General features: G+C 40.2%; 1 protein-coding gene across 1 annotated transcript; it reads right to left on the reverse strand.

Moving 5' to 3' along the window:
* Positions 1 to 269: 269 nt before the first annotated feature.
* Positions 270 to 7,228, reverse strand: scinla (scinderin like a). Its single transcript, XM_062423520.1, has 17 exons — positions 7,160 to 7,228; positions 5,916 to 6,108; positions 5,615 to 5,769; positions 4,848 to 5,009; positions 4,585 to 4,734; positions 4,349 to 4,438; positions 4,116 to 4,248; positions 3,836 to 3,924; positions 3,535 to 3,750; positions 3,314 to 3,447; positions 2,637 to 2,727; positions 1,916 to 2,086; positions 1,641 to 1,815; positions 1,439 to 1,554; positions 1,245 to 1,322; positions 1,078 to 1,138; positions 270 to 993 (listed from the first exon to the last, which is right to left on the reverse strand). Exons 2-17 carry the CDS (start codon positions 6,094 to 6,096, stop codon positions 824 to 826), a joined length of 2,172 nt encoding a protein of 723 aa, XP_062279504.1. The 5' UTR covers positions 6,097 to 6,108; positions 7,160 to 7,228; the 3' UTR covers positions 270 to 823.
* Between the last annotated feature and the right edge of the window lie 5,124 nt (positions 7,229 to 12,352).

Consider the following 12,352-nt stretch of genomic DNA (forward strand, 5'->3'; position numbering starts at 1 on the left):
CAATAGGCGACGTGGAGGCACTTTTAAAGCCCGCTCCTTAATCCACAGGTCTGCAATTCAGCAGAAGCCTTGAACACACATGGGCTGAAGATTACCATCAAGCGTGGCCTACACGTGGTGCTGAAGCCTAGTGAGGATTTAGTCCAATGATAACAAGTTTATGTTGCAGTCAATCGTGAGAAGTGAAAAATATGGTCAAAAACTGGATAGCAAAAGCTGTTGTTTCTAACTCAGTGTGAACAAAATGGAATCAGAAAAGACAGTTTTCAAAAATGGTGATATCTTTATTCAAATTCGTAATGTCCAATCTAAATTTGTCTTTGCAAACCAGGCTGTGGAAAGAGAAATTTTAGGTAAAAATATATAGCCTTTTAGTTGTAAACACAAATACATGTGTGACGTTTAGAATGCTGTTACCTCATTTATGAAACATTTCCTTCAGGCCACACTGGATTTTGAAGACATAGTGCATAGTGCTTTTTTACAGGACTGTAAACATTTTTTAGTTCGTCATTTACTGCAAATGAAAGCAAGCAAAAGTTTGGTCCAATATAGTTCGGATACTGTGAGCTTGAAATAATAAGATTGTGTCTGTGTTTTCTTATGTCACAGTTTGAATACTACTTAAGATTTTGTTGTTTTATTTTATTTTTTTAAACCCACTTAGTGCATCGTTTATTGAAAATGGGATGTCAAATGCATCACCTTGACATTTCAAGCTTGCGGTATTTTACAGGTTAGTTATACTGGAAATCCAACAATACATGATAAGCAATTCATCTTTTCAGATGTCATGCAAGCTCTACTGCTTTGTGTTCTTCTACTAACGCCCTTTGATACGGGCTTGCAGGCAGGCCAAAAGATCTTTTTCCCACATCTTGGAGTCCCAGGCATGGAACCAGCCAGTGAAGGAGAGTGGCTCGTCTCCTTGCTTAATGGTGCTGATGGGGATGCCGCGACGTCCAGAGGGGTCCGAATTGATATACTCTTGGGCTGAAAGGAAAACAAGAATACATTCGTGAACAAAGTCTCTCCTGTAATTTCTCCTCCTCTCTATTATGGTTGCGTTTGTCTTACCGATCTTCAGTGATCCACTTTTCTCTTCCTCATTGGCGTCCTTTCCGACCCAAACGAATATCTGATGGGAGAAACAAACAAAAGGGATTTAGGGATAAGGATGCAATAAAAGTGGGATCTACAAAATCTGTGACTGAATCATTTCATGAAAAGAGAATGTAGCAGACCTGATCCCAGGTGTCCAGAATCATAACGTCGTCGGTCGCCAGATCCAACTGTGTGAACTCACCGGGCACCTCCTCTGCCTAAAGATTGAACAATTACAAAGTGGATATATATGAAACTTTCAAATAAGTAAATGACCATGTATGTATAATATGCAATTACTTCTCTTAATGTATTAAAATGGATGAATACTCACTATCAGCCTGCCAGATTTGTTTGAACAGCCAAACAGTCGTGGAAGCTTGACTGTATGCTGCAGGGTCTTGGAGGTCTGGTAGTCCTTCTTCCCACCCAGTGCTGCCCAGAAACCAGCTGAAGACAAAGAAAAAAAAAGTTTTCCACAGGAAATATTTTACACAGTTACCTGCAGAGATCAAAGCTCGGTTTTCAGGACTCACCTGGCTCCTTGGTCTCAGCTACCTCAGTGGCAGCTCCACCAAGTAAGCTGGCAACATACTTGGCTGCAACCATCTCCCCCTCAGTTCCTCCCTGTCCCTTCCACAGGAACATGGAGTTTTCTGTCTTCAGCACGAACACGTCATTAGTGTTCAGAGCAGAGGCAGTGGGCTGCACCTGTCAGTGAGACACAAAAAAAGAAGAAAAATGGTGTGAATGATTCATTATAAAGCTCCAGTTTGTTCATGTTCAGTGTTCATGTTCAAATGAGGCTGACCTCTACAGCCCGAGTGGCTTTGGTGGAGCTCTGCCGGATATGAAAGAGTCGTGTGTTGCCAGGCTTGCTTTCGCCAGACTTGCGGGAAGTTCCACCCAGATGGATGACCAAGGGCTTGTCCTTAAACACGCTCACAAGATGAGAAGGTTCTTGGCCCTGAGTGACCCGAACCTGCCAGGACACAGCAGTGGAAACAGCTAAACATACATGTGTGATGAAGACAGTGGTGACAGGAGTTGTTCTCCCTATGCTGGAAGTCATTAAAGGAATAGTTTGACATTTTGAGATTCTGAGATCCTGAGATTTACACGAGATGATTGGTACCATTCTTATGTACCAATCATATCAAGCTACAACCACTAGCCAGTTAGCTAAGGTTAGTTTAGCGTAGTATAAAAAATGGAAACAGGCGGAAATTGATAGCTTGGTTCTGTCCAAGGGTAACCAAAACTGCCTAGCGCACTAATTAAGATTATATATTTTGTTTAATCCATATGACAATCCGGACTATTTCTTTGCTTTGTACAGTGGAGCCAGGCTAACTTGTTTCAACTCAGTCTTTATGCAAAGCTAACCAGCTGCTTTCTGTATCCTCAAACTTATATGAAAGCGATATCAATCTTTTCATCAACTCTCGCCAAGAAAGTGAATAAGCCAATTTCCCAAAATGTCAAAATGATTCCTTTAAAGAAAGACCTGATTAACATTATGGATGTCTTACTTGAGTGGCTACTCCTCCCATGGAGTCATCCAGGCTGACAGTGAGAAAGGCTGAAGCGGCCAGCTCATCCTGAGTGCACTTCTGACCTTGCCTAAATAAAGTAAAGCCATAATTTGTTCAGAATTCAAGCTCCAAGCAAAATGAATGATGATGTTCACTAAAAAGGCTGGTTTACCAACCAGACAAAGGTGCATCTGCCCCAGAGCCCCAAACCCCTCCTAAGGACTTTGATGACTTTTCATCCACCACCACTAACATGTCAAAATGTTTCATTTGTCCCATTTATCCCATTAAATATCTTGAATTTTCCTTTAGTTCCATCGTCAGGTCAAAATTTCAATTGCCCAATTTTGTCAATCTAGCCTCAATTTAGTTATGTTGATGATCACATACTTGATAACTTGGTGTGCTCCTGCTTGGTTGGAATAAAAACCTGCAGCCACATGAACCCTTTATGGAATAGTTTGGACATCACTGCTGTAGACTCTTAATCTTGCTTTGTTGAGTAAAGTATCTACTAAGACTGTTCCTGCAGTATTACTTCATCTTGTGGGCCTAGCTTGTAGAGGGGTCTGTGTCATATTCTAATTTCAAATCCATTCAACAAATCATGAACAAATGATTGCCCCAGGGCCTCTTAACAGGTAAATCCAGCCATATTCAAATGCTGCACTCACCAGGTGTAGATGATATGCTTCTCTCTGCCTCCTGCGTTGTAAGAGTACAGCACCAGGTAACAGTCACCTCCAAAGAACTGTCCATAGGTGGATGGATCCACGGGTACTTTCTCACCCGCTTCCACACGCCATATCTACAGACACCCACCATTGTTACAGCACATGTTGGTCTTTGAAGAATTGAATATGCAGCATGAGCGTAGTAATTCTAGTGATCATACCTTGACTTTCCCGGAGCCATCGTCCACCATGCCGTGCTGGGCAGCCATGGCGTTGTTGCTGTGGAGCTTGGAGGAGTCGAAGGGAATCTTTTCCACCCTGGCAATGCTACCAATGGTGTAGGCCTTGCTGGGACCTGTGGTCTCATCTTTGTCCAACCAGTTGAAGAAGAATTGCTTGAACAGGGTGGTCTCACCCCCTGTCGGCATGATCTGGATCTGTAAGGAAGCATATTCACAGTTTTTAGACAAGAAAGGGAGGATGAGGCTCAGGTAGCAGACTTTTACTACATTGTCACATTACCTGAGTATTTTGGGGGTAATTCTTTTCTTTGATGAACTTGTTTGCAGCCATCAGTGCTGCTCTGCGCTCATCTGCATTTGCATTCCGCCCTGCAGTTAGGGGTGTGGTAGAGTGGTTAGAGACTTAAATCTCTGGTAAAGTCTATGAATGAGTCATATATTCTCATTTGGAGCAAAGCCACACTTTTCTGACTAACAACTTGTTGCTATGGCCGATTTGAGCACTGACAATCACACAAAACAGAGTGTATCCAAAATTCACAGATGTCATGGTCTATTACCTTTCCACACAAATATCTTATTGTCCCCTCCATTGTCCAAGATGTAGCATTCACTCTGGGAAAGCATGCTTTGTTTGAATGGGATGCTGTCAGCCACCAAGGTTGTTGACATGGAACCAGCAGCATCTGAGATCTAGAAAAAAATGAGAGATGATCAAAACATTTACATCTGAATCTGTGTGATGTTTCACCACATGAATTCATTTAAAAGCTGAATATTTGTGCGTATTTACCAAATAAAGAGATGCTGAGCTCTTGCTCCTCTTATCAGCAGATGCATCATCAGCGGTTCCTGGTGGGAGGTTGGGCATGGGTCCAAGCACCTATAAATAAACAACATTGCAACTTACATCCTCACTGGCAGCCACATGAGCCAGATTAATTGTCACAGCATAAGGCACAAATATTGACTTATATATATTGAGATTTTCTGAATTAAATTGTTAAAAGTGAGAAAAACAATCCTTACTTTAATGACAGCATCTGGCTCAGAGCCTTCATCAATCATTTGTAATTGAGCGCGGCCTCTTCGCTCATTATCACGGATGTCAATGGCCAGCTCAGTTGTTTTCAGGCGCTCAAAGCGGTTGCTCTCACTGCCAGACCAGTGGTAGATGTCCTATGATTTGACAGAGAGGAGCGCAGGAAAAGTAAATACAGTGAAACAATGCCACTAAAGTTTCCTGTACTATTTCAGTCTTTTTAGAAATTTGAGAGCCTAATCTAGATCACCTTTCCCAAGTCAATGATGAAGCAGTCTCCTTTGTTGAAGCTGGACCAGGACAAGTCCACCTCTGTTCCTCTGATCTTCCTACGACCCTTGACATGCAGCAGGCGCTTGACATTCATTTCGTTGGTCACCACATGCTGGAATCCTGAAGCTACTCCACCTTTCTGTAACAGTCAAGTAAAATAATTGCCTGATATTACATAGGATATAGTTTTATATTTATAGTACTTTACAAACATAAGTTTTATGTCAATCTGCTCATGTAATGCTTAGGAAAAAAGCAAATAACCATAGTCCCCAAAATGTCAAACTACTCCTTTAAAGATGTTCAACTGATTCTGATTGGAGAATCAAATTGGAGAATTTCAACTTCAAATGCTTTAACACTTACTACTACTATGATGTTTGCAGTGGGGTTTTTTGTGTTTTGGCATTGGAAAGCATGTTTCTACTTGTTTCTACTTGTTTGGCAGTTCAAACTCTCCATGGAAACCCCTGGTGGAAAACCTGAGGGAGCAACTAACCACAGTTCCAAACATCTTAAAATAGCACTATGAGGAGTTCCCCTTCCCGAACAAACACACGTTACATAAACAATATGTTTATCTTAGGTCATTAAATATGTTTCACTTGGCAGCTCAAGGCTTGCTTTTGTTGTCTGATAATCTCAGCATCCATGTAGTCTTGTTTCAGCAGAGGACATAACTTTGTTGTTTCTGTGAAAAATAAGTTTGAAATAATTTTAACATTTGCATTTATCATGCTTCACCTTGTATTTGATGCCGGACCTGAAGTAGCCCAGAAAGGTGACTGACTCATGGTTTTGAAATTCAGTAAACTGTCTCGGGGCTCCGCCCAGGAAGTCATCCAGCTGGGTCATAAAGATGGCAGCAGCCCCTCTTTCATCCTGGGAAGCTTTTTCGCCTGCGAGATTATACAGAATGGTAAAAAATAAATAAATAAATAGAATCACTGTAAAATCTAAGAGAGACAGACAAATGAGTGGAATTTAATTCTATTATAAGCAAGAGTGTGCTTTTAGGTGTCTTCAGATCATGTCAATCCATTACCCATCCATGAGTGAACGTTGTAGGAAGGAGCAGGGGTGGTGTAAAGCACTATGTAAGAGTCTCCGGTGAAGAAGTTTCCGTGGAGTTCGGTAGGGACGGGCTTCAAATCCATTTTTTCCACACGCCACACCTGCAGGCCAGGCTTCTTCCCTGCAGACTCAAACTCTTTGTGGTGCGCCATAGTGCTCCGGACCTGAGAGGAAACACATCTTTATTAACATATGACTCATCAGATAAAACAAGGATAATAATCAATCATTTGTGTTTCTTGACTTGGTCTTATACTGTATGATTGTGGCACTGATTGTTTTGGACTGTTGGTCGGTAAAAACAAGCAACTTGGTGGCATCACATTATTTTTTTTTATAGACAACAGATAATGTGAATCAATAATGAAAATAACTGTTAGTTGCACACTGTATCATCACTCAAGAAAGCCTTTATTTTGCATCTGTAAAATGAATGGTGCAAATAACAAAACATTCAAAAGCCCAGAGTGCAATCAAGCAGTTAAACAAATAGCTAAACTAATAATGCTTCATCAATAGTGCATTGTGTTGCTTTACTCTATTTCCATAAGCTTCTCTTTTTTTCCTAGACCACAATATCCATACTGTGTTTATTGTGCAGCCTCTGTTGCTTAACCTGTAACACAGGTACTATGTGATTAATAGAAGTGTGTTCGTAAAGTGGTGAATGTCACCTGATGTACCAGGGTGTGCCCTCTCCACTTTACTGTCAAAGTGCAATGCAGAGTGTTTGTGTGGTATTTTAGGGACAGGATGAGCCACTCCCCAAAGGAAAAGACTATCAAAAAAAAAGGCTGCAGTGTTTTATCGGCTACATTATATAATTATTACCCTGTAAAGTTCCTATCCAACACTGGCGATACAAAAAAAATCACATTGTAAATAAATATGTATCATGCACAAAAGAAAATCATTGCTTTCCCCAATTGTTATAATAATGAATTGACTGAGTAGTTAAATGTCAGGCTATCAAGCAGTCCTACAGAAAAGTGAATAACTGTATTCATGCATTCTTACTTTGTCCTAAATACATATAATATAGCCCACAAACACATATTACATAAGTCTATTCATTCTAATCATCGGAGTAAAACAATATGTTTTTGCTTCCTTTGATGCAGAATCAGACAAAGAATTGATGTCAATGAAAGTATGGGCTGGTAGGAGCCTGTTGCTGAATAATTAGTAAATAGATTATTAACAAATTTCCTTTACCTTGTGAGAACAGAAGACAGATGCTGGGTGTGAAGAAGCTGACACTGTTGCAATGCTGCTCTTCCAGGTTTCCGCCCAGGCAGTCTGAGCTTCGGTCTGCTATATACCCCCAGAGACACATCCTCGTTCATAACAAGAGGCGTGTCTAGCTGCATCCCCGACCCAGCCCACTTCACCACTGCATGCCCTTCCACACCCCTCAGTCAAGAAAATAAAGATCTGTAACTTAATGCAACAATACTGGGTTAAAAATACAAACTCAGAATTTATATGCTGCTGCTCTAAAAGTGAAGGAAAACACAGTGATTTACCGCATCTGGATTAGACTGGCGGCAGTGGACCAACACCAAATGCCAATGTTCCTTGCTTTTAATATTTCCAAATCCATCATGATCCATGTCTGAACACCATGTGCCTGCAGCCAGAATAAATGCAAAATACTTTTATGCAGTTTAATTTTAAAATGAGAGATATTAAGAAGTTATTTGGAAACTTTTCATCAATGCTCCATTTCATCGAACAGTTGGTGAAACCGAACAAAAAGAAAAGTCTACAGCCACATGAGCACCTATGTCGGCATGTGCTTAGGCCATATAGTCTGCTATCTTTACTGTATTAAAGTAGCATGTACTAACAATTATAATGTTTATTTATATAGCACTTATCACAACCAGAGTTCACAAAGTGCTTAACAAGGAAAGGTAAAATGAAACAGATGACATAGCTACATGTTACATAAGTATTTATTTCATACAGATGTAAACCAACCTGCATGCACAAATAAATACTTGCATGCAGACTGAATAAGGACAATAAAATACACGTTCAGAAGCACTAAACATAAAGCTGAGGTGTTCATGTATTTGGTTATGAATTGAAGCGTTTGACAGCATTAAGAAAAACTACAAATGTATTTAGAGCAACAAAAAAGCCATCCTTAATGTGATTTCCAGACATCAGAAAACAGGAACAATGGTTAAAGTTAACACTCACCATCAGGGAAACATTTAAGACAATATGTGTTAAACTATGACCAGAAGTTACCAAAGAAATGAATCATATGAGCACGGAATGGGCTGTTGAGTCATCCTTTTCCAACATCCGGCAGTGGATCTGTAATGGCAGAAGCAGCTGCTCTTGGATATCATTAGATCCAATGATTGTCAGCAAGGTTGAATTAATGCTCTAGAAAAAGCTGCAGCCTTTGGAGAAAACTCGGTCGGAGGTCCCTAAACACACACGTAAACAAATACAGGAGTAGTTTCGCAGATTGCACATTCCTTTCGCAACCTCCCATGTTACCTTAGGCAATACTTAGCATATGGCAGCGCTACAGGTAGGAGGAAAGCAGGTGATTGGGGGTTGGTTCATTTATTTTGCCCAACAATAAACACTAGCATTGCCTGGTTGCATAATTACATAATTGGTTTTTTTTAGTATGTGCTTGAGCCTCATTGTAATATTTCTGGCATTGGGCTGTCAGCAGCTGGGATTTGTGACCATTCTTGACTCCTATGTGGCAGCTTGACAGAAAGGAAAGGCACAAATCTCTCCTCTGAGCTCCAGCAGTCGCCTCAGGTTAGGGATGGGTCCATTACTCCTACTATGAGAGCTGCATCAGCACATTCTGCTTCATTGTGTAGTGTACACACCGCTCACATACTGCCTGTCTAGGACATACCACAGTATCTCCACAAGACTAAACACATACACAAGTGCACACACACACACACACACACACACACACACACACACACACACACACACACAGTCTAAACACAGTACATGAATGCAAAGGCTGCCCACAGGCTACTTGTTCGAACTTGAGCAGGACTTAAACGCCCCTGCACCTATTGCATAACTGTGTATGATGTTGCCTGCTATGATAAGCAACAGGGCTGCACAATTTTGGAGACTTTTAAAGACTTAAGCATTGCACAGCTGTAGTTTGATGGAACACAGCTGTGAAGCATTGTGGCACAATCACGAGGTTGATAACAGGGCTTCTTCTCAGTTGAATAAAGGAAACACGCAGATACGCGATTGAGTCCAAATTTCCAGCAGCCAACACTTGCTCATGCAGATCTTTTGCAGTACTTCAAGGGATTTCAAAGCTCAGTAAAGGCATAGTCATTTGAAATTTATCAGTCAGTTTAATCAAGCTTGAATCATCTAGATACGGTTTAAGGATTAGCTTGACAGTCTGGGGAAATACGTTTATCTGCTTTCTTGCTGGAAGGTTAGATCCGAAGATTGATACCATTTTCTATCTGTACAGTCAATGTGAATCTGCACCGGCAACCAGTTTGCTTAGCTTAGCATAAAGACTGAAAACCAGAGGAAACAGAAACCCTTATTAACAATCAGATATAAACTCTGAGAGCCAGGTTAGCTTTTTGGTGGTATCATTCTTCTCTTCTAACTCTCAGCAAGACATATTTCGGCAATTATTTCTATTTTTTTGTGCATATTTCTCAAAATGTCAAACTATATCTCAAACTATTAAAAGATATTTCCACACATATTCATTTGTAAGTAAGGGTAAACATAAGAGGTAAATAACTATCAGTGCAACCACTGAACTACAAGTTCAGGTCTATTTTAAAAAGAAATTGGAGCACCTCGGTGGTCAAGTGGTTGGAGCGCATGCCACGTGGTCGCGGCGTCCCTGGTTCGAGTGCGGCCAGGCAGGGACCTGTGCTACGGGTCATTCCCCTCTCTCCCTGTTTCCTGTCGGCCTCTCTGCCAGTCACTGAGCAGAATAAAGGCATAAAAAGGAATCTTAAAAAAGAAATTAAATAATAAACAGCTGTAAATCTGCTTTTTATTATAAAATGAATATTGCAGAGAAATATTGTTGGATTATCTTAAGTCTTCCATAATGCCTTTACTAACACCTTGCCCTTCATTTAATGAGGTTTACTTTTAATGTATATGGGATTCATTCAGGATAGGAGGAAGAAAAACAATAACCTGGAATATTGTATAATGCTGTAAGGCAGAGGTATTTGTAGTTCAGTAGACTATATGAGTTCACATGAGGAGTGCAGGTGAACTGGAGGTCAGGAGAGGGGCTCGCTTCGGTTTGTAGGTGAGTGTGTTGAACTTGTATATTACTGTTTTTGTTAGTGTTGAGTGGATTTGTGAGTGGACTTTTGATTAACATTCAGCATGTGGATGTGGTTTGCGCCATAACCGGGCAAGAAGGGGTCTAATGAAAAGAAAGTAAAGGTAAGGTAGTTTGTTTCACTTGGCCAGGTTATGAGATATCTGTCCCTGAGGTTCCAGCTGCCACCCCATTACAATGGAGGTGTATGGAATTTTACAGTATCAGAGGCTGCATTGTGGACAATATTTAGTATGTACACTACAGGAAATACTGCCAATGAAAACACTGGGACATACACAAGATGAAAACTTATAAATATCTAGTAATAACAAGGCTGTGATCACCACATTCATTGTTATGATGCCTGTGTCTGGGCTCTATGGTGTCAATCAAAGCTGCAAATCTGTCATAAGTCTTGTCAACAATATGTTTTTCTTTCTGACCTCAATAAAATTTGCACAAACAAACTATTAAATCTACTGGAGTTGTGTCAACAGTGCTGCACTGCAGTTCATTATGCAATGCAGGAAAGCACAGAACTGAATAATATGGCAACTGAAAAGGGGAGAACAAAGAATATTGTTTTTGGGGCAAACTGACATGTTTTCTCTCTGGAGAAAGGTATTGCAATTGAAGATGATCGTGGCCAAGTTGTGGTATAAATACATATTAAAGTACATGTTTACCCCATAAACAGCTTCAACAACCCAATATTACTGCAGAAAACCAATCTGCTACAGACTACACAGTCATACTCTGCTGCAAAACTAGCATTTCTCTCTCTAATGCCAAACATTATGTATTAACATGGTAAACAAGCATTTCTTGCTACCCACAAATTACACACAAGTGTCCAGACACACACCCATGGTTAGGTGTAGAAAAATCATCCAAACCGTCATGTGCTCTAGATGACGATGGTGCTTATTGCTACTAATCTAAACGTGGGGAAAAAAGCACACTTTAACTACAAAGTATAAAATGCACAAAATATATTCAGATAATGACCAACACTAATGAATGGAAAGATTTTGTTTTTTAAAGCACTAATCCTAGCTGTAGTAAATGTTAAAGTAAAAAGTACTTTTCAACTCAAGACAATGTACCTACAAGGGGGAATCCTCAAAAGAATGAAGAATCCCTGAGATAATAACTCTAGACTGTCCTTCTGGTGCAGAAAAATGGGTTTTATAATGTAAAAGGCATTGCCCCACCCATCACTTCCTACCAAAAACAATGGGTTTTGTTTTGTTTTTTTAAACTGGGAATGACAGTCTCATGGAAATTACAAAATCTTTTTTTTGTGAGTGTACTGGCCAAGACAGGCAGCAGCACAATAAACAAGGTTGCATGCATAAAACCAACGTACAACAATTTAGAATAAAAACAAGGAGCAAATTACATAATCATTAAACATAAAAAACATTCATCAACATTTGTCATGAGTCATTAACATAAGGAAACACGCAAGGGCAATAAGAATAAATAAAAACATCTACAGCCAGATGTGCTTGCCTCCAAGTCATTCATTGAGACCAGCTCCTGAAGATTCAGGTAATGTTGGAACTCATTCAAAGCAGAGGACGCAGCATTCTTAAACATCCTTTTCCCAATTCAATACAGACTTCAGGGACAGATAGTTAGCATAACTCCTGGGAGCAAAGACAATAACTTCCCATACTCCCAAGGATATAGATCCTTAGGTAAGATAGAAGCAAACAAAGAACAGCCTTATCAGTAAGAATATGCACATGGTAAAGTATATGGGGTGGACCAGGCAGACCAACCTGGTGAGTAAGCTTTCAAATTTAAAGTAATTCTCAGTGCTCCATGGTAGACAGTATCCTGCATGTGTAGACTCAATAGACTCAATCTCAAAGACCTGTGAAGTCATAATAGTTTGAAGGTTCAGTGGCACATCATAGCTGCAAAATTAAATGAATGCCTCAGTGTAGACAGCCTGATCAGCTTTGGATACAATAAAGCAAAATACTCCTGAGGTGGTGAGACTAGAGGACTACAACAAAACAGTGCACACAGATGGCATCAGTTATCTGAAGAACAGCACCATTGTGTGGCCTTGA

The sequence above is a fragment of the Scomber scombrus genome, chromosome 8 (genome assembly GCF_963691925.1).
Source record: "Scomber scombrus chromosome 8, fScoSco1.1, whole genome shotgun sequence".
Classification (NCBI taxonomy): Eukaryota; Metazoa; Chordata; class Actinopteri; order Scombriformes; family Scombridae; genus Scomber; species Scomber scombrus.